General features: G+C 39.9%; 2 protein-coding genes across 2 annotated transcripts; one reads left to right on the top strand and one right to left on the bottom strand.

Annotated features, from left to right (window-relative positions):
* Positions 1-1,507: 1,507 nt before the first annotated feature.
* Positions 1,508-9,954, top strand: LOC134657832 (probable enoyl-CoA hydratase). Its single transcript, XM_063513407.1, has 6 exons — positions 1,508-1,675; positions 2,376-2,608; positions 3,098-3,248; positions 4,450-4,599; positions 8,236-8,433; positions 9,792-9,954. Exons 1-6 carry the CDS (start codon positions 1,525-1,527, stop codon positions 9,905-9,907), a joined length of 999 nt encoding a protein of 332 aa, XP_063369477.1. The 5' UTR covers positions 1,508-1,524; the 3' UTR covers positions 9,908-9,954.
* A 1,326-nt stretch (positions 9,955-11,280) lies between these two features.
* LOC134658002 (uncharacterized) lies at positions 11,281-13,628 on the bottom strand. Its single transcript, XM_063513598.1, has 2 exons — positions 11,500-13,628; positions 11,281-11,392 (listed from the first exon to the last, which is right to left on the bottom strand). The coding sequence occupies exons 1-2, from the start codon at positions 13,624-13,626 to the stop codon at positions 11,288-11,290; spliced, it is 2,232 nt and encodes a 743-aa protein (XP_063369668.1). The 5' UTR covers positions 13,627-13,628; the 3' UTR covers positions 11,281-11,287.
* Positions 13,629-21,828: the final 8,200 nt, after the last annotated feature.

The following is a 21,828-nucleotide window of genomic DNA, read 5'->3' as shown; positions in this document are numbered from 1 at the left end:
CTTTATTTTCTATTGTTTACCTAAAATTGTACTTTCCTAGCGATAATGTGATGTAAAACATGTATGCAATAAACATATTGAATTTAATATTCTGTTTTTTTTCTTTATTCCATTATTGATAACATTAACCTTTTCCACATAATGTTAGGTCTACTTGGGTGGTTTACAAGTACATTTGTTGTTTGATTTCTTATAAATAATTAAAGGTTTTTGTTACAAGAAACCAAACAAAAAATGGACTTGTAAACCGCCCGAGTAGACCTAATATTATGTGGAACGAAAGTACACGTATGGATGCATATGTAGTTGTGCACGCACACAAACATACTTAGTATCGGCGGAGAATCAGAGATGGCTCTTTCAAATGAGTTTCCATAAAATGCTTCAAGAGGGCTCTCTTTACCTATATACTTACTTTACTCTTTATAGTAATGTATAATATGCTATCCACAATCCACATGATGGTTGTTAGCCGATCTTTAGATAACTTAAACAGCTCTAATTTGTGACGTCCCAAGGTAAAGGTACCTTATGGCCGTTGGCGCTTACGCTATTGTTAACGCCGCTCCGCCGCCGCGCGCTATTATTATTGCGGCGCTATGCGACGTAAGCGCCAACTGCCATAAGGTACCTTTTGGCGTGGAACGTCACATTTTATTTTGAAGTATAAGTATTTTTTTTAAATTTATTATTTATAAATTTCAGTTACCTAACGAAAATTCGTACTGTAAATGGTAACTAGGCTGAAGGGCTGAAGACATCTTCATCTCATAGCCGGTTTAAACTCTCGCGCGAGCCACGAGACGAGCCGCGAGCCGCGCCACGAGACGCGAGTCCACCGTTTACACTCGCGTTCGGCTTGTCATTCGGTTATAAACCTTATGCCGTGCCGTTAGTGTTTAAATTATATTAGCTCGACGAGCTTGCGAGCCACGAGACGAGCCGCGAGCCCACCGCTTACACTCTCGTCTCGTGGAGCGGCTCGCGGCTCGTCTCGTGGCTCGTGCGAGAGTTTAAACAGGCTATCAGAATTTGGGTAATCGAACACCGACCTTTTTGAAAAGTTTTGACGTTTTCGAACGAGCAGCGCAGTTGACAGATTTGACAGCAGAAAAAAAAAGTAAAAGTACAATAATAATACTAGATCTACGCATAAAGCCCTTGCTACACGGTCGCCGACAAGCCTTCTAACCGTCTGACCTTGGTCTGTCCTTGGTCAGTTTTGGTCAAATTTTGTTGGAAACAACTGTCTACACGGTCCGTCCAGACCAAGGCCACGCGGTCTGAGGGGCTTGTCGGCGACCGTGTAGCAAGGGCTTAATAAAAAGCGTAAAGAGCAATAAGCCCTTGCTACACGGTCGCCGACAAGCCCCTCAGACCGCGTGGCCTTGGTCTGGACGGACCGTGTAGACAGTTGTTTCCAACAAAATTTGACCAAAACTGACCAAGGACAGACCAAGGTCAGACGGTTAGTAGGCTTGTCGGCGACCGTGTAGCAAGGGCTATATTATTACAAGTTTCAAAATGAGAATGCTAATAAAAAAAGTGGCTTCGGCCTCAAATCTATCGTTCATTCGGTTAAACGCAATAAGATTGAGCTCCAGCGATGCGAAAGCCAAGTCTCAAGAAAAAGAAAGTCCTAAACCGGAGCTAGAGGAAGCAGCGGTAAAAAAAAGTAAGGTTATCTTTTGCTTTTTTTGGAACCAAGATACAATTATGCATTAAATAAATTACTCTATACTAGCGACCCGCCTCGGCTTAGCACGGGTTAACAAATTATACATAAACCTTCATCTTGAATCACTCTATCTAAAAAAAAGCCGCTACAAATTCCGTTGCGTAGTTTTAAAGATCTTAGCATACATAGGGACAGACAGACAGCGGGAAGCGACTTTACTATGTAGTGATAATTGTTTTGAGTTTTCGAAACAAACTATCAAGCTTTGCTCATTTTTTATCCATAGAATTCTGTCTATGAAACAAATATGAACATTTTTGAATTATCATCAATTGGATAGCAATGTTTTTTTTTATACCTCGGTTTCTTATATCCTATATATATATTGTAAGGATATTGAGCCGATTTACATAACACCTGTGTATATAGACCTAAAGAACTTTAAAGGGCCGTCACAATAGATCACAGCTTGGTCGAAGCGGCACTCAAAGGCCCACAAAACCCCAATAATAATAAACCTAAAGAAAAGGCACTGCAATAGCAAAGTGTGATCAACAATCATGGTCAATTTTAGCAACAGACAGAGCTACATTTATCTAAACATTCTTAACTTGGAAACATGAACACACTATTGGAACATGATGCACTATTGCAACATGATAAAACCTAGTATTTTAGTTTAACCTTCTGCTTCCAGATATTGTAGTTGAAAAGTATGGCGGTGTAATGACTCTGAACATAGACCGTCAGACGACTCGCAACAGCCTGGACGAGCCCACACTGCGTGAGATGGCTGCGGCCATAGATGCATTCGACAAGGACGCTGAGGCTAAGGTGCTGGTGTTCAACGGAGAGGGTGGCTCATTCTGCTCCGGGTTTGATATGGATGAGATGAGTGAGAAGGGATATTATGCGCTGAAAGATGCTGCTGTAAGTATTTTTGTTACATGTTTATTTTGTTTTTTGTCAAACTTATCGTAAGTGCGAAGCAGTGGCGTAGCTAGGTGTGGGCGAAGTGGGCCGTCGCTCACGGCCTCGCACCCCAAGAGGGGCCTCGCGAGGGACGTGATGCTCCCACGGCTAGATTAGATCACACTACACCACTAGTTCAAAGTCACAGTATAACTTGGGGCCCTGTTCCAGAATTAGGGACTGTTCATAAATTACGTCATCTATTTTTGACCCCTAAAATCATCCAAAAATCATGCTTCGAATGACGCCGTTTCCTCCTACGTCATGCTACCATCATCCGATGTCCATACCCCCCCCAATTTGAAATGACGTAATTTATTAATAGCCCCTTATCTGACTAGTAGCCAAGGTAAAATACTATGTAATTTGTTCTTATGGCTGCATTCGACAGTCTACTGTGGCTTGGCTATTGCCCTAATATTTATTATTTACGCTAACTCATTTCAGTCGCGGCTGTTACGGCGCCCTCTATGTGATAAACCGACTATAGCCGCCGTCACTGGCTTCGCTGTGGCTGAAGGCTTCGAATTAGCGCTAGCGTGCGACCTGCGCGTCATAGAAGATACCGCTGTTATGGGGTTCCTCGGCCGTAGGTTTGGTAAGTATCATACTGCCTAACATAAACAGCTACTGTAAGGTCTGTAAGGCCGCAGACTGGACGCGCGCCGCGCCACCCGCCAGGGATCGGAACCGGTTTTGTGCAAAAACTTCGAAATAACCATATTCGCATATGAGCGTTTTCCAAAAAAAGTGTACATTTCATTCATGTCTTCAAAATATTAACTTCTTGGGCTCATTTTACTCAGAATCATTGGTACATTCACGCCTCATACATAAAAAAATGTGTCCAAAAAATTCCTTTCCAGATCGTCACATTCTTGTATGAAATTTTTTTTTATTTGTATGAACGTGACGCACTGGAAAAAAATTTTTTCATACAAAATTTTGGGACACATTTTTTCATGTATGAGGCGTGAATGTACAAATGATTCTGAGTAAAATGAGCCCAAGAAGTCAATATTTTGAAGACATGAATGAAATGTACACTTTTTTTGGAAAACGCTCATATATCGCCTCTATCGGACGAGGCCAGGATGATGTGCAACCTATACTTAAAAATAATGTAGTGGCGTAAGAAATGCTACGCTTCTACATTATTACTTGATCTCAGTACAGGGGTGACATAGTCACTGTGTGACAAAACCCCTTTTAAAATTAAGATAAAAAAAAAAAACATATTTTCCGAATTATTTTATACTCTAAATGTAGGACTCAGTTTTGTTGTTAGATAACAACTTCGTATTATTAGATTCTCCAATTAGAAATTAAATAATTAGGCAAGAATGAAAAAATACCGTTTTCGTTCCCATACAAAAAATACTGGTATCCAATCCCTGCCTCCCGGTTCCGAGCGGCACAATCAAAATATATAGACTTGAATGAACCTGTTTTAGACTACAGCACTGACAATCCAACCTCTAGACTGAGCTTAGGCCAATTCTTTCATGAAACCGACGCTGCCAAAAATACGGGGGTGCGGGGGGACGACGTGAGCGAATCCCGTGCCGTGATTGGTCCGTTCAAAGACACGGACCAATCACGGCACGGGATTGACTCGAAGATGGAGTAACGCTACCATATGTGTGGCAGAGGGGGTAGCGCGACTATGCTATGTCTAGAGGTTGGATTGTCTGTGGACTACAGTAGCCGCCACCTGCCACCCATCAGGATCCACAGTTACATGTTATACCTATGTACAATACTAATAATTTAATAATAAAATGTATCGGTCTTTTCAGGAGTACCCTGTACAATGTACGGTGGCCGGAGGCTTACATCTCTCATAGGTCTGTCACAAGCTTTAGACTTGCTTATGACTGGCAGGCTCATCTCCGGGACGGAAGCCAACCAAAAAGGCCTGGCTGCTAAAGTCACGGCTACCGGCACAGGTAAGGAAGACGATGAGTATGATTTCACCGTAGTTCTGTAGAAAGCGACCAACTTTTTATTTTTGTCAAAGTGACTTACACCCTCAGTAGCTTTGGTCGCTTTCTGCATTGATAAAAAAATTGAGTTGGTCGTTTTCTGCATAACTATGGTCATTTATCAACCATATACATACATACAGAGATATGTCAATTAACAGATGTGCAAGTTGCAGAAAGTTTCCATAAAATACTATAAATTCTCGGAAATTTAATGAAACTTTCACTAGGAAATATGGGAAATTTGAATTTAAAATTGGAAAGTTTCAATTCTCATAAAAAATGTAAGAAATTTTTCGAATTTTTCCTACGTTAAATTTCCGAAACATTTCGCAATTTTGGAAAGTTTCCTTAGGCACATCAGTATGTCAATAGCATTTCAACAATAGCAATTCAATTTATTAGGTTAAAATTAGATTGGATTTGAACAATGTGACATGTGACATTTGCTGACGCCGACGGTCAAAGACACTATACAGTCAGATGCAATAATATGTTACTCTTCGAAGGCCGCAATAATATCTGACACGATCTTATTTGTAGTCATAAGAGCGTGTGAAGCGTGTCACATATTTTTGCGGCCTTCGACGAGTAACATTAATGCAGATGACTGTACGAGCGGGATAGCAATATAATTATGCGCGTGCGATAGAGATAGGAAGAGGCAAATTTCTTGCGGTAAGCGTCTTTAGCTTTTCAGCAACATTGATATAATTCGTCACTAGATGGCACTCTAACGTGTATAAAGTTGCGAACAATATGTCGACAAAAAACGTACCTGCTTTTTGCTTTTCTTTGAATGTTTTGATTATCAAATCACATCATTTAAATTTTTTGTACGGCGTCGCGCGGTTTAGCGACAGGTCGTTTTTTTGCTCTACTTCATCTTGAACAAAAATGCTCTTCTGAAAGTCGCATTTTCAACCGATTCTCGTGAAATGTTTAAGCAGGATCGAAAATGATACAGGGTCGAACGTCACGTAAGACCTTCTCGGAAATATAGCGTCGTTTAAGTGATATAGAATAGATTAGTAAGGGCCAGAATCATGAATAGACTGGGTTATTCCCACTGGTAACTACTGGGAATTTTTTTCCCACCTTTTACCACTGGTAACTACTGGGAAAAATTATTCCCAGTAGTTACTTACCACCAAATTTTTGTTACAGTTAAATACTAATAAAAACAGTATAAATATTTTTCCAGTAGTTACCAGTGGTAAAACATTATTAGTTACCACTGGTAACAACTTGGTGGTAACTAGTGGGAATAACCCAATAGACTTTTTGTGTTTCCTCATGTATGGCCGCCATACTATGGCGGCGGTCACGTGGAGCGGGGACAACTGGGAATGCACCAATTAATTTATTATCTATAAGCATAGAGAAATATAATAAGACAAGAGTGCTCACTCCATACATCAGGTTAGACTATTAATTTTAAATTTGACAATAGATGTAGCACCGACCGGAAAGTCTTATGCTGTTAAGATAAGACTAATAGTCTTTTTGGTACTAAAACTGATGTATGGAGTGAGCAATCTATGTATTTTTTTCTACTCCAGCACTTAAATGTGTCAATTAAATGACTGACAGTGATATCTAAAGCAATGTCATTTGAATGCTTTGTCTATAGGCTCATAAGATGACTGCTAGCAGTCATCTTATGAGTATAATACAACTGCTTTATTTTTTTTAAAGATACAAGTTCCGATCATCTTGATTGAAAGAGGTGTTTTCATTTACAATAATAACTCTTTTTTTTTTTTAATAATAACTTTTTTTTTTTAAATAATAACTCAATTTTTTTTAAATAATAACTCTTTTTTTTTAATAATAACTTTTTTTTTAATAATAACTTTTTTTTAATAATAACTTTTTTTTTTTTTTTTTTTTTTTTTGCTGCAGCTGTCATAGAAAAAGTAATGTATGCAACAGCTCATAATTGGTTCTTAAAATTCTCGGGTCTTTTTTTACAAAACTCGACTACGTCTCGTTTTGTAACTTCGACCCTTGAATTTTAAGAACCCTTATTATATCACTGTTGCATAAACTACTATTTCTACTCCAGCACTTAAATGTGTCAATTAAATGACTGACAGTGATATCTAAAGCAATGTCATTTGAATGCTTTGTCTATAGGCTCATAAGATGACTGCTAGCAGTCATCTTATGAGTATAATACAACTGCTTTATTTTTTTTAAAGATACAAGTTCCGATCATCTTGATTGAAAGAGGTATGTTTTCATTTACAATAATAACTCTTTTTTTTTTTTGAAATAATAACTCAATTTTTTTTAAATAATAACTCTTTTTTTTTAATAATAACTCTTTTTTTTAATAATAACTCTTTTTTTTTAATAATAACTCTTTTTTTAATAATAACTCTCTCTCTCTTTTTTTTTTTTTTTTTTTTTTTTTTTTTTTTTTTTTTTTTTTTTTTTTTTTTTTTGCTGCAGCTGTCATAGAAAAAGTAATGTATACAACAGCTCATAATTGGTTCTTAAAATTCTCGGGTCTTTTTTTACAAAACTCGACTTTTTTTTTTTTTTTTTTGCTGCAGCTGTCATAGAAAAAGTAATGTATGCAACAGCTCATAATTGGTTCTTAAAATTCTCGGGTCTTTTTTTACAAAACTCGACTACGTCTCGTTTTGTAACTTCGACCCTTGAATTTTAAGAACCCTTATTATATCACTGTTGCATAAACTACTATTTTTTCTCTATGCTATAAGTTAAGTCACATTAATATTTAATTTAGGACATCTCTCGCCACGCAAGCATCGCGCGATGTCCTAGCAAAAATAGATCTGATGATGAAGACCGAAGTCTATCACCGCGTGGTGGGCCGTGTCAAAACGAGTACCTATTCTGCGTCGACATTTCGTTCGCCAGTTTGCCGACGGTACAACGCCATCTAGCGAGCGATTGGGATAACTTTGTTACATGCTTTTACTTATAAGATTCACTTTGTATTTGTAGTTTTGTACTTAGGGTTGCGTACTTCGAAGGGTGCCAAAATAAACTATGAATAAGTCTGCCTGTCCGTCCGTCACAGGCATACATGGTAAAGCGCTCATTGTGTTTGGGCTCGTGAAAATAGACTCGATGAATGTGTAGAAATAATAACTATGAACAAAAAAACCGGTTAAGTGCGATTCGGATTCGCGTTCCAAAGGTTCCGTACGTTACCCAATTATTAATAATGTATTTCTTTCTGTCTTTAAAAAACCCGTAGGGGTCGGATCAAAAACTCGACTCACGCTTGACTGCATATTTCTAATAGGTTTTCCTGTCATCAATAGGTAAAGAACTATTTTGTGTATTTTCTTCAAAATTTTAGACCCAGTAATTTCAGAGATAAAACGGGGGGGGGGGGGGGAGGAATGGTCGGACATACAGCCAGACAGACGCACGAATGATCCTATAAGGGTTCCGGTTTTTCCTTTTGAGGTACGGAACCCTAAAAATCAAAAATTTGACACAATTACAGGGCATGACAGCTATGCTGACGCCATCTGTAAAATACTTCGACGAGCAAACCTCATTGAAAACCTCCTTTTACTAAAGTAAAATTTTTAACAAGGAACCTTTTTATTTCAGCCCTAGGGGAATCGATAAAACTGGCCAAGTCCATGGCCAAGTTCCCCCAAAACGCGCTGGTGATGGACAAGTTAGCCGCGGTCAACTCCCAGCTGAACCCGAACAGTGAGGAGTCTATGCGGGACGAGGCGGTGATGCAGAGTCTACTGGGCGCTGCTCTGGAGGACTTGAAGGAGGGGGTCAAGAAATTCCAAGATGGTGGGTACATGAATTCATACATACATACATTCACATAAACACGTCATTTACTTACACCTTTTTAACACATTCAGTGCCAAAAACCCGACTTACCCGACTATCGGGTATTTTATGATTTCGTTCCCAGGCCGGACGACCCGATAGTCGGGATCGTGGTACTACAGCTTTATATGACGAAATTTTTGTGGCCTGGCGCGGATGTCTTGTTTGGCTGGGTGGCAATGAATGTTTGAAATTCATATATACATTCACATAAACACGTCATTAAAGGCAGGGACACACTTATCCCACATACGCAATACAATGTATGCAATGCATTATGACAATCTGAACCCTGAAAGTTGTATGCTTAGAAACATACTTGTCATGCGTTGCGTTGCGTATAACAGGTATGTTTCTAAGCATACAAATTTTAGGGTGCAAATGTCATAATGCATTGCATACGTTGCGTACGTGGGATAAGTAAGTGTGTCCCGAGCTTTACTTACACCTTTTTAACTTACCGAGACCTTTTTAGCACTTTAGTTAGGATAATAAAAATGTCTTATTTACCTAAAATGTAATTGTTTTGATATTTAAAGCGGTAACATCATTATTCGGTATTTCTCTAAGATTCCCACGATACAGGCTGAGCCTAGTGTGGGGATCACTATCACTGAAATTTATTGAAATTTCTGTATTTCTTGAAATTATGGCGCCATCGCTCGAAAAGATTGCTCCATACCTTTAGCCTACTGTCGAGTAGATGGCGTTAATAACATATCAGTGAAAGAATAAGCATCAAAGTCAAACGGCGTTCTAACAGTTTTAATCTTCTGTCGAAAGATGGCAGTAAATTTACTGTGGCTACATAATTTGCTTTGACAATCCGCCTCTATTTCAAATTCTCTTTGCCAATGTCAACCTTCCTGCATTCCGACAAGGTTCACTTCACGATGACAAGTCGCGTTCGAAGGGTTAAAAAAAACCGGCCAAGTGCGAGTTGGACTCGCACACGTAGGATTCCGCACCATCAACAAAAAATAGAGCAAAACAAGCAAAAAAACGGTCACCCATCCAAGTACTGACCCCGCCCGACGTTGCTTAACTTCAGTCAAAAATCACGTTTGTTGTATGGGAGCCCCACTTAAATCTTTATTTTACTCTGTTTTTAGTATTTGTTGTTATAGCGGCAACAGAAATACATCATCTGTGAAAATTTCAACTGTCTAGCTATCACGGTTCGTGAGATACAGCCTGGTGACAGACGGACGGACAGCGGAGTCTTAGTAATAGGGTCCCGTTTTTACCCTTTGGGTACGGAACCCTAAAAATCTAGTCTATTGTATTGTTGTTGTATTGTATTGTATTGTGTTCAGGAGTCGGCAAGCACGGGAAGTTCCACAATCTGACAGAGGTCCCCGTCGAAGATTGGGAGTTGGAAAACACGGTCGAAGAAACGGTGGTCACGTACGACGATGACAAGAAGAAATGAACCTTACGGTGCTAGTGTTAAGGTCTATGCGTTACGAGGATGGTTAATCTGGACTGGATTAGCAATTATCTGCTAAGAAATTTCGACGCTTAGATTCAGGGACTGCATGAACGGAAAATAACGGTATGAATCTTTACCGGTATTACGTCATACCGTTTCATTTAGGTTTGATTTCGATATTGAAAAATGTTTTTTCTGTAGCGGAATATAACGGTACCGTTTAAATTTGACATCTTATATCTTATTGCAAAATTAATGCGGGCACATTTTTGCTAAACAGCATCGGTCTATGTATAGGTACTAGCCTCCACCGGCGATTTCGTCTGATAAACACTAAAAATTATTAAATACTCTCAACCCCATAACCATCTTGAGGTCATTTGGAGAATACATGTTGAATATGAAAATTATAATGACTATGAAATTATTATGATCACGTGGGTGAGTCTAGTAATATACAAGGTGGTACATCAGCCACTGAAAGTGGGATGGGTACTCGTTCTGTAGGTTATACTGAGCAACTTTTACTATGGAACCAACCCCGAAATCACGAAAAAAAATGTACACTCCCATACAAGATGTCAACATCAGCCAGCCAAAATGTATGGGAGAGTCCATTTTTTTTCGCGATAACGGGTTTGGTCCCATAGTAAAAGTTACTCAGTATGACCTGCACAACGTGTACCCTACCCACTTTGTAACACCTTGGCTGGTGTAACACCTTGTATATACATATAATATCTACTTTTTTACTGTGTTTGTTAAGTATTATGTAGCATAGTATTCTAGTCCTATTTAACTATGTTATATATAACATGAAATTCAATGTTTCTTCAAAACTTATCCCAGGTATCCCATTGAATAATAGCACAAAATTTTGTTAACTACTCTATGTATTATAGAATTTTGTTAAGAATTACATTTTTCAACCAAAATTATTATCATGTTTTGTTTAACAGAATTCAACTACATTTAACATAACGAAATAACTATAATAAATAAAATATTTATTTCCAGTTAACGTAGGTGTATAACTGTACTACTAATGCCATCTATTGGCAATGTTGATTAAACCAAAGCATATTATGGTTTTAAGTTTAAATAAAAAAAAACAGTATTAAACCGGTCTATTGTTATTTTATTACTTTACCCTCGACTCCTATACACACCATATTAGAGTCTGTGCGGAAAGAGAAGAGTCGTGGAATGTATGGGGCCAAATACATTCCACGACGCTTCTCTTTCCGCACAGACTCTATATAACAACAGTTCTAAGATAAAAACGGTATGAATATCATAGGTATTCTATAATTTTGTACGTAGTTTATTTATTAAACAAATTCAAACGCTTTTTTTTTAATTTGTTCTATTAAATTCAAATCAAATTGGCAAATTCCCTATTATCTTCTGTAACTGTTCAGCTAAATCTTGAAGATGATCTGAGTGTGGATTCTCCATGCTGCTTTTGATGGTTTTTTGCAAATTCTGAAAAAAAAAGAGTAGACTTGGTAAATTCACGAGTCTACTCAATAATTTGCCATTTTGTTATAAATTATAAATATTATTATTTATAAAATAAAAATATAAAATACCTCAACATTGGTATAAAAAGCATAATCTGTAAACTGAATTTCAGGTCCAGTTGTCTTGTAATCTCCATAAAGTAAATCAGCAAAGAAGTTTCGCACACCCAACACCTTGCTTACATCAGCACAGGACACTTTTAGTACTGCGGTATCGTCTGTTACTATCTCAACGTCCAGCTTCTGTCTTCCAATTTCAAAAGTTAGGTTACTGTTCGATTTCAAAAACTCCTCTGAAGAAAGTTGTTTTGAAAGATACTCCGCTTTTCTTGCATTCAAACTACTGAGTAGTTCCTGGTTTTGAAATATTTCAGCATAATTTACTGGTAGTTTAACGTACATGGAAAATACGGAATCTGATATATTTTTTGTATCGGTGAATTTAAAAAGATTCCCATGTTGATTGCTGGCAGTTTTTGCAATCATGTCATCAATTGTTTCTTGAGGTTCCCTGAAACTTCTCGGTCTGCTTGAAATTAAATCTGTTTTTATAAAGTGTTCCGAGTTTAAAATAATTTCTTTTAAGTACAGTGTTGTCCAAATAGGTTCTTTAGAATCAAAAGCCCCTGGCAGATAGGTGACTATTTTGATATGTACTTTAATGACTGAGACGTTTGTCATAGCTTGGTAATCTAGCGGTATTAGCACATTTATTCTATAAAATGAGTCCAATACATTGAGGCTGTTAGTCTTCAACAGCTTGTCTTCAGAAAACAGTGACATGTGTATCTTGGAATTTTTAAACAGTTGTGATATAACTTGATTTACTAAATGCTCCATTTGAATTATTTTCATTTTTATTAGAAAATAAACTGATTCTGCTTTGAAATACTCTTCTAAGTCCTCAGTTATTGTTAAATCTGGATTTTCTTTAACAGCATCCTCGTAATGCTCGTAGACAGTGATTGTGTTTTTCAAAACGCTGTCCATTAAATCTTGTCTATTAGATAAGGCCAATGCTGTGATGTAGTTCCCTTCCTCATTGAGTTTCTTGATCAATTCATTGTTTTTATCAACTTCTTCTAACAATCTGTACAGGTATTCAGAATTGTTTAATAATTTCTCCGCTGGACAGTGCTCCGATTCTGGTACTAGATAACTTAAGTTGTCATCTGGTATCACGTATATGAGCTTCGAAAATGTGGTGCAGATTAATTGGTCTCCGACCCGGACAAAGTCCTTGACCTGCCGGAGGAAATATTGTTTGAAAGTTATTTTCGAAAAAGTGTTTTCGGTTTTCCACATAGATAGACCATCCGTATATATCAGTGTATCTTTAAGTAACATAAACTTGTTAACTGCAGTGTTTAAATGGATTGGCACAACCATTTGTGTTGTTGTCTGAAGCGGGAGCTTTAAAATAGTTCCAGACTTGAGAACTATTATCACATTAAGTTCTTCCAACTGTACGACTTGGATATCACATACTTCCGATGGACATGAGTAAAGCTTGATCAACTGAATGACATCTTGCACCATGTTAGAACTGAGTAAACAGGCAAACACATTCATTCTGTCAAAGGACATAATTACAACATTTGTATCCTTTGCTATAAGATTATTACTGAACAGTTGTTTTATCCATTCATCAGGGCTAGTAACCTTGGAAACAGTTAGTAAGCATTTATCTTGACTAGTTTTATGTGGTAGCCCAGTCTCACCGGTATAACAAATTGGAATCTTTCTTTTTGTTTGGAAATCACTGTCGATTCTATTTAAACATAGGAAATAAGTGTCTGATTCTGCCTTCAAACTCACTACGCATTCACCACATTCAACGAAGCCTAAAATATTCCGTTCTCGCGGTAAAAAACTCGTCTTTAAACGTTTCTGTGTATTTTTGAATTTAAGCGAAGTTACGTGCACATTTCCACGACAGTCTAGGCAAATTAAGTAATTATTCGATATTATAATCTGATGTACTCTAAACTCTGGAGTGAATATTCTTGTAGCTTCTTTAAAATTCATATATTCGTATAGAAATAACTGGTACTTATTCCAGAAGATGAAGATTGAATTTGACGAGTTGTACACTACGTTTAAATTGTCCAATAATTCGTAGCCACATTTGTAGCATTTCTTCGTATCTAATTGTTCATCATCACAGACGTCCATTTCACCCATGCTTAAATCCATGTTTAGTATTGTTGTTTTACTTTACTCCCTAAGTTGCTAAAATAAAATATGAACCGGCAACCGGCACGGCACCGTGTTTAGACCGCTAAATTTTACAAATGTCATTTTGATAATTGACATTCTGGCTACGTTCAGAAATAAGTACCTACGTTCGGTAATGTTCGTATAAAAAACTGAGGGAAATGAGAATTGAAGGAATCTCAAGGAAATCTCCAATATCATTTATACGCATTTATAATCAGAAAAACCTGAATAACCAAGTTGTGTGGTTTCTTTTCTTGGCTCTAATGATTCTATAGACTATTCTCAAGCGACGCTTTCCCAAATATAGCTGGTCAACCAAATCTTTTCAGTAAAAAAAGGCGCAAAATTCAAATTTTCTATAGGACGGTATCCCTTAGCGCCTACATTTTTCAAATTTGCCGCCTTTTTCTACTGACAAGATCTGCTTGACCATCTTTATATCAATATCAATAAGCGCAATAAAGCTTTGGTTTCCTCCGATAGCGGTGCCGTCATATAGCGGCCGTCTCCATACAAATACTACGACATCCATATTTAGCCGTATTATTTGGTATGGAGACGGCCGATATATGACGACACCGCTCATCATCATCATCATCCTGGCGTCAATCCCAGCTGTGCCCCCGCGCGGGGCGCGAGGACCCGGGGTCCGCCTTCCGACTCCTTCGTGTCCACTTTGCCCGATCTTCGGCGTCCCTGGTGGTGAGTCCGTTGGCACGCATGTCCTCCTTAACGACATCAAGCCATCGCTTCCTGGGCCGGCCTTTTCTTCCCGTACCGGGAGGAGGCGGCATGGCCAGGCATTTGTTACCCACGTAACTTGCCGGTCTGCGCGAGACGTGGCCATACCAACGAAGGCGGCACTCTTGCAGTTTGTCAGCGATGTCACGGACGCCAAGACTACCCCGGATGTGGGCGTTTCGGACGCGATCCTTGCGTGAAACTCCGCACATCCACCGCAGCATCTTCATTTCCGTGACACGCAGTTCCTGCTTGTGCCGCTCTAGTAAAGGCCAAGTCTCGCTGCCGTACAGAAGGGCAGGTCTAATGATGGTCTTATAGACCTGTCCCTTCAATTTAATCGGCATTTTGGGGTCACAAATAACCCCAGTCATCTCCCGCCATTTGACCCAGGCAGCGGATATTCGGGCTTTGACGTCGCTGTCGATGTCCCCGGTAGTGCTAAGTACAGATCCTAGGTACTTAACTTGATCCGTGCGCTTGACCATGTCCCCGCCTATGCGGACGGGTAGAGGATCTGTACTATTGCAGGCCATGTACTCTGTCTTCGCCACATTTAGTTTAAGACCGCCGTTCTCTAGCGACCCCCTCCATCTGTTCACCCGCTGGACAAGTCGGCCCTTATCAGAGTCTGTCAGCGCGATATCATCAGCATACATGAATAGCCACGGTGGCTGCTCATGGTAGTCTCGGATGCTGGCTGACAGGGCGTCTAATATCACGCTAAACAGAAACGGGCTGAGCACAGAGCCCTGATGTACTCTAACGGTAACAGGAAAGGGGTTGGTGTCACCAACAGCGGTCCTGACTATTGAATCGGAATCGCGGTACATGTCCCGGATAGTGTCAATATAGGTCTCAGGTACAGCCTTGGACCGCAGCGCCCACCAGATCATCTCACGAGGGACACAGTCAAAGGCCTTTTCCATATACAGAAACAGGAAATGTAGAGACGTGTTCTTTGCTCTGTATCCCTCCATGAGGATCCTCAGAGCAAATACAGGGTCCATCGTTCCGCACCCTGGCCGAAACCCATACTGACATCCCGAGACTGTACACTCCTGTCGGAGCCGAGCATCGATTATGCGCTCAAAGAGCTTCATGGTGTGAGACATAACCTTTATACCGCGATACTTGCTACACTCCCGCACCGAGCCCTTACCTTTGAAAACTGGAGTAATGATACTCAGCCTCCACTGGTTGGGTATCTTCCCTGTGAGGAGTATGCGGTTATAAATATCCGTGAGTATGCTCACACCCCGAGAGTCCATCGACTTCCACGCCTCTATAGCGATTCCGTCGGCTCCGACAGCTTTCCGATTCTTCATGCGGCGAAGGGCCGCCTCGACTTCCTCTGGCGTTATCAGTGGCACTAGTCCTTGATTCGGAGGGAGATCCGGAGGTTGCACCTCTTTGTGCTGGTTATTCAGCAGGTTGTGGAAGTAAGAGCGCCATCTCTCCTTTACCGCGCGATCCTCGCATAGCAGGTTACCGTGAGGGTCATTTACGCAGCGGCACATGGAGATGTCCTGCGCCGCTTTGACCCTCGATCGTGCCAACTTATAAATGTACTTCTGCCCCTCAGACGACTCCAACTTATCGTACAGAGGGCGCAAGTGGTTTCGTCTGGCTCTGGCTACAGCTCGTTTAGTGGCACGTTTGGCATCCCTGTATGCCGCGTGGTCTTCTGGAGATCTGGACGCTTGCCACTTTTTAAAGAGGGCTTTTTTCTCCCTAGTCTCCCTCTGGACTGTGGCGTCCCACTAGGGCTTCCAAATACCGGACTTCTCACAATACCGGTATTAATACCGAAACAGTCTTCGTCAATACCGGGATCCCGGGATCCCGGTATTGGATATGAATCGCTTAAAAATTTATAGTTTTATTAAAAAAGGGACTTTAAAAGGCTCACTGGAATACCAGATATGTCCTAAAAGCTATTACAACAATGCCGCCATCTGCAATAATTTTATTTCACACTCCAGGTTGGCAATAATTTTATCCAATTTGTTGACTTCACGTCACCAGTCACATTTTTAGTCAAATTTAAACTACCAGAACACTTTTTTTCAAATTTCCGTCAAAATTAGTTTGCCATTATTACAGTTATCCTTGCTATTTTGTTTTATTATTTGATAAAATTATAAGAACTAATTATGTTAATGTCACATTCATCACTCACAAAACTTTAGGATTCATCCATCACCAATATCACCAACCACCAAATATTTATATATCCGACGCATAGGCAACGATCTTGGTTCAATTATAAAATGAGGGCTAGAGGCCAGTTGTTAGAGTTAGACCAAGTAAAGTCTGCCACGATTTTGATAGCATACGCAGTACAAGTTTTATTTGTACGTCATAATTTCATAGAAGTCCGACGTTGAAAATAACACTTGGACTGCGTGTGCTATCAAAATCGTTGTAGACTTTTCTTGGTCTAACTCTTGTGACAATGTGCAGTTTCCAACTACCCTCCCCGTCCCAAAATCATAACTCACGGCGATCTTTCGGGAACGCTCGGCAGAATGCGATCTGGCTCTGAGCTTGACACACATCGCGCGTGTGCGTCCCGGACTCTTCAAAAATAATTCGAAAGGGTGAAGTTCTGCACCCTCAGTGTCGCGTGTGCCTTCCGAAACCAAAGGGCCCCGAAACGCGAGTGAAAAGAGTGAACAGTGCACTGTAATTTGGACAATTCAAAGGACTAGCTGTGAGTACCATCCCTTACCTATCTCTCACCCCTACACATTGTCACAATTGGTGGAGGTTGCGAAACCCCGAATTAGGTCTAATATTTTCTTGTTTGGCATTAATTAGTACGTATCGGTAACAAAATGTCCGACACAGAAGAAAAAACCGTTACTCGAGTGTCGGACATGTTTAAATATTTTAAGTCGTTAAATTTGGAAAATTTGAATCCGGCTATTAGACAATTACAGGAAAAGATTGAGTCGCAAAATAATCAAATATCAGAGTTAAAGAAACGAATTAATACGATCGAAACAGAAAAAATGTCGCATACTCCATCGACGTGCCTTAACGGTCAAAAGGTCGAGTCACCCGCGAACGCGGTAGGTGAACATAATCGAGTCGATAAAAATAAGTTAAAAGTGTTGCAAAAAATGCTCGCGGAGTTACCAACTTGTGATGGCAAGGTGGCTAAACAGCTTATTAAATTTATTATCAGCGTCGATAAAATTACTCAACTCCAGCTAGTTCCCCAGTCAGAGTATGTGACCTGGATAATGACCAGGACAACTGGGTTTCTGGCGGATTGGTGGTTCCGTCGGGCAGCTGCGTTACATAATTGGCAAGATATTAAAATACTGATTTTAAGCGAGGTTTTATCTCCGATACATATTGAAACGTTAAAAAATGAAATGTGCTTGCGTTATCAATATGAGTCCGAAACGTTATTAGAGTTTGCGCATTCTGTAGTTGCGGTGGCGAAGGCGCTCAATCTGGGCTGGTCAGAGGAAATGTTAATGCAAACTATATTAAGTAGAATTTCTCCAAGGATATATTATTACATTAAATGCAATCCTATGGACATAAAGGACATGTCGCAATTAGCGCAAATAAGTAGTGAGGTCGAGGGCGCTCTTTTACGAGACAAATTGCATTCACAAAACTCGCATAACTTTTATCAAAGGAACCAGTTAAATGTTGGTAGTAATACGTATCGGCAATATGGTCAACCGGCACGGGAGTCGAGTGCATCGTTTTCGCGCGGGAACCGGTTAGCGCATGGGGGCGAGCGAGAGGTCACCGCCGGCGGGTCGGGCTTGCCTAACGCAAATACATCGGTTGCTAATCAGGTTCAAACAACGCAGCGCGGCCCACGTTGTTATGAATGCAATTCTTATGGTCATTTCGGGCGTGATTGTGAACAGCGTCGTAGACGTTTACAGACACAGTCAAATTACGCGGGAAACGCGAACAGGGAGTAAGCAACGATATCCACCGTCAGCTTCCTCTCGCAGTAGTCCAAGAAGGTGGCAAAATAATTAGTTATAGGGAAACCAATAAACCATGCTTACAAGTAGTTATTTGTAATAATATTCTTACCGCGTTAGTGGACTCGGGCGCGTTTCGATCATTTATTACTCAGGACTTAGCAGATAAACTCAAAGGTCGTCGTAAGGTGGTTACGTCGCGGTGCAATATTCAATGTACTACCGCTAGGCGACAAGTTTTTACAGCTACCGAAGTTATAACCGTATTGATTTCAATTGATAAGTTTACTTGGAAATTTGAATTTACAGTAGCACCGAGTTTAATTGCACCTGTTATATTAGGATGCGATTTTATTAACAAAACAAAACTAGTCCCATATCCATTTTATGGATACGTGATATTTGACTTTATGCCGCATTATAAAATACCATTGTTAAAAAATGAAGAGCAGCAAGATATAGTACAGTTTAACAGCATTCAAAACGATGAAGAAATTGGAGGTAAAATGGAAAATTTATTAGGAAAACACAAAGAAGTCGTAACGGAAAAATTAGGTAAAACTAACATCCTGAACTATGAGATAAAACTCATTGATAATGTTCCGGTTCGCTCACGATTTTATCCGCTGTCGCCGCCGAAAGCCGCGGAAATGGAGGCACATATTAAACAACTACTTGATAAAGGTATCATTGAAAAATCGAGTTCACCGTATGCGTCACCAGCATTTTTAATCGACAAAGCCAGTGGTGGCAAGCGACTTTGCTGCGATTACAGGGCGGTAAATAAGAAGATTGTATACGACAGTTATCCAATGCCGTCGATTGAATCAGTTTTCCAGTATTTAGGCGGGGCTAGGTATTTTTCAATAATTGATCTTAACAGCTCATTTCATCAGATACCGTTAAGCGACGAATCTAAGCCGGTTACAGCGTTTATATGCCCCTTTGGGTTATTTCAGTACAAATATGTTCCTTTCGGGCTCTGTGTAAGTCCGCAGTCATTAAACAGGGTGGTCGATATGATATTTGGTGATATAAAATACAAGTATATAATCCCTTTTGTGGACGACATTTGTGTTTTTTCCAAAGACAAGGAATCGCACGTGCAACACCTAGACGAGGTGTTGAGTAGACTTGGTAAAGCAGGGTTAACAGTCAACCCAAAAAAATTAAAACTATGTAAAGAGTCGGTACAGTTTTTAGGGTATAATATTAGTTATTCCGGTTTAGCCGTCGACCCCGATAAAATAAGTGTCGTTGTAAACTATCCGGAACCGAAAAATTTAAAACAGCTAAAAACATTTTTGGGGATGACTAGCTTCTATGCAAAATTTATTCCTCGATATTCGGAACTTGCCGAACCGTTAAATTTGTTAAAAAAAAAAGATGCCAAGTACATCTGGGGGCCTAAACAGGTTGACGCATTCGCACGATTAAAACAGCAATTGGTTTCACCTAACGTTTTGAGGTTTCCTGACTTCTCTAAAAAATTTATTTTACAAAGTGATGCATCTGGAACAGCTCTTGGAGCTGTGCTTCAGCAGGAAGTGGACGGGGCCCTGGCGCCGGTGTGTTACGCGAGCCGCACGCTGTCGAGCGCCGAACGTCGCCAAACGGTCTACGAACAAGAGTGTGCCGCCGCCGTATTCGGAGTCACTAAATTTAAACAATATTTAGAAGTCGCGCCGTTTGAACTTCAAACCGATAATGCTGCATTATCTTGGCTTTTTGAACATCCTAAACAGATTGGAAAGTTAGGGAGGTGGATACTTCTTCTGTCCAGATTTAAATTTGATATTAAACATATTAAGGGCAGTAGTAATAACGTAGCCGATTGTTTGAGCCGTATGTACGAAGGAACGGATGAAGTCAATTGTTCCGCGCTTCAGGAATACCCCGTTACTAATGATTCGCTTATAAGACACCAGGTAAACGACAAATTTTGCAATGATTTAATTATTCAAATTAATGGTGGGACTAGGGTTCCAAAATATAAAATTAAAAACGAGTTATTGTGCCGGCAATTAGGGAAAACAAACAAATGGCGAATAGTATTACCTATTCATTTAAAAAATGTAATTTTAAATTATTATCATGATCAAGATATAGCTGGTCATCTAGGGATAACAAAAACCATAAATAGAATAGCCAGTATTTTTTGGTGGAAGAACTTGTATACGGATATTAAAGAGTACGTAAGGTCGTGTTTGCTTTGTCAAACGACAAAACCATTAAATAAGAAACCGGTTGGTTTGATGTCATCAACTGTACCTACCGAAACTTGGGAAAGAGTTTATATAGATTACAAAGGACCATTTCCGATATCAAAGAACGGAAACAAATATATTTTGGTTATTTTGGACGGCTACTCAAAGTGGGTTCAGTTGATTGCAGTACGGGCGGCGACCGCTGCTAACACCGTGCGCGCGCTGTCGAGGCTCGTGTGGGCGAATTACGGACCGCCGCGAACTATCGTATCTGATAACGCAACACATTTCACAGCTGATGTATTTAAACAAATGTGCCATGTTTGGGGAATTAATGATGTTAAAATATCTCCGTATTACCCACAGGCAAATGCAGTGGAACGCGTAAATCGAAATTTGAGTATAATGTTAAATATTTATTGTAGGAAAACGAAATCTATATGGGACGAGTCGCTACCTAATTTCCAGCTTGCTCTCAACACCGCAGTCCATGAGAGTTCAAATCGTACACCATCATCTATTTTTCTCGGGCGGGAAATTAGAAGTCCTTTAGAAAATAGGTGGGAATTAGATAAAATAATTTCTGAAGGAAACTCGACCCATAACCACGAACAAACTACAGTAGTTCGAAAGTTAAACGCTGCACATGAGAGACAAGAGCATTATTATAATAATCGTAGGAGAGCCAATATTTTTAATGTAGGGCAACAAGTACTCGCGAAATGTTTTCCGCTTACAAACGCCGATCGAGGAGTATGCGCCGCGTTTTGTCCGCGGTGGTCAGGGCCATATACAATTAAAAATATTACAAACGGTCAAGCCGCGCTAATTAAGCCGAATTCAAATAATGTTGTAAAAAGAGTAAATATATCCCAATTATATCTCGCATAGCAGGTTACCGTGAGGGTCATTTACGCAGCGGCACATGGAGATGTCCTGCGCCGCTTTGACCCTCGATCGTGCCAACTTATAAATGTACTTCTGCCCCTCAGACGACTCCAACTTATCGTACAGAGGGCGCAAGTGGTTTCGTCTGGCTCTGGCTACAGCTCGTTTAGTGGCACGTTTGGCATCCCTGTATGCCGCGTGGTCTTCTGGAGATCTGGACGCTTGCCACTTTTTAAAGAGGGCTTTTTTCTCCCTAGTCTCCCTCTGGACTGTGGCGTCCCACTAGGGCTTCCAAATACCGGACTTCTCACAATACCGGTATTAATACCGAAACAGTCTTCGTCAATACCGGGATCCCGGTATTGGATATGAATCGCTTA

Source organism: Cydia amplana, chromosome 21 (assembly GCF_948474715.1).
Source record: "Cydia amplana chromosome 21, ilCydAmpl1.1, whole genome shotgun sequence".
NCBI lineage: Eukaryota > Metazoa > Arthropoda > Insecta > Lepidoptera > Tortricidae > Cydia > Cydia amplana.
This window is presented reverse-complemented; position numbering and strand designations above follow the sequence as displayed.

Bases quoted from the DNA above. Each gene is read 5' to 3' on its own strand.
- LOC134657832 (XM_063513407.1), top strand. From the start codon at position 1,525: ATGAGAATGCTAATAAAAAAAGTGGCTTCGGCCTCAAATCTATCGTTC. The intron at 2,609-3,097 runs GTAAGTATTTTT...AACTCATTTCAG, and splicing joins ATGCGCTGAAAGATGCTGCT to TCGCGGCTGTTACGGCGCCC. The intron at 4,600-8,235 runs GTAAGGAAGACG...TTTTTATTTCAG, and splicing joins AGTCACGGCTACCGGCACAG to CCCTAGGGGAATCGATAAAA.
- LOC134658002 (XM_063513598.1), bottom strand. From the start codon at position 13,626: ATGGATTTAAGCATGGGTGAAATGGACGTCTGTGATGATGAACAATTA. The intron at 11,393-11,499 runs GTATTTTATATT...TTTTTTTTTCAG, and splicing joins CTTTTTATACCAATGTTGAG to AATTTGCAAAAAACCATCAA.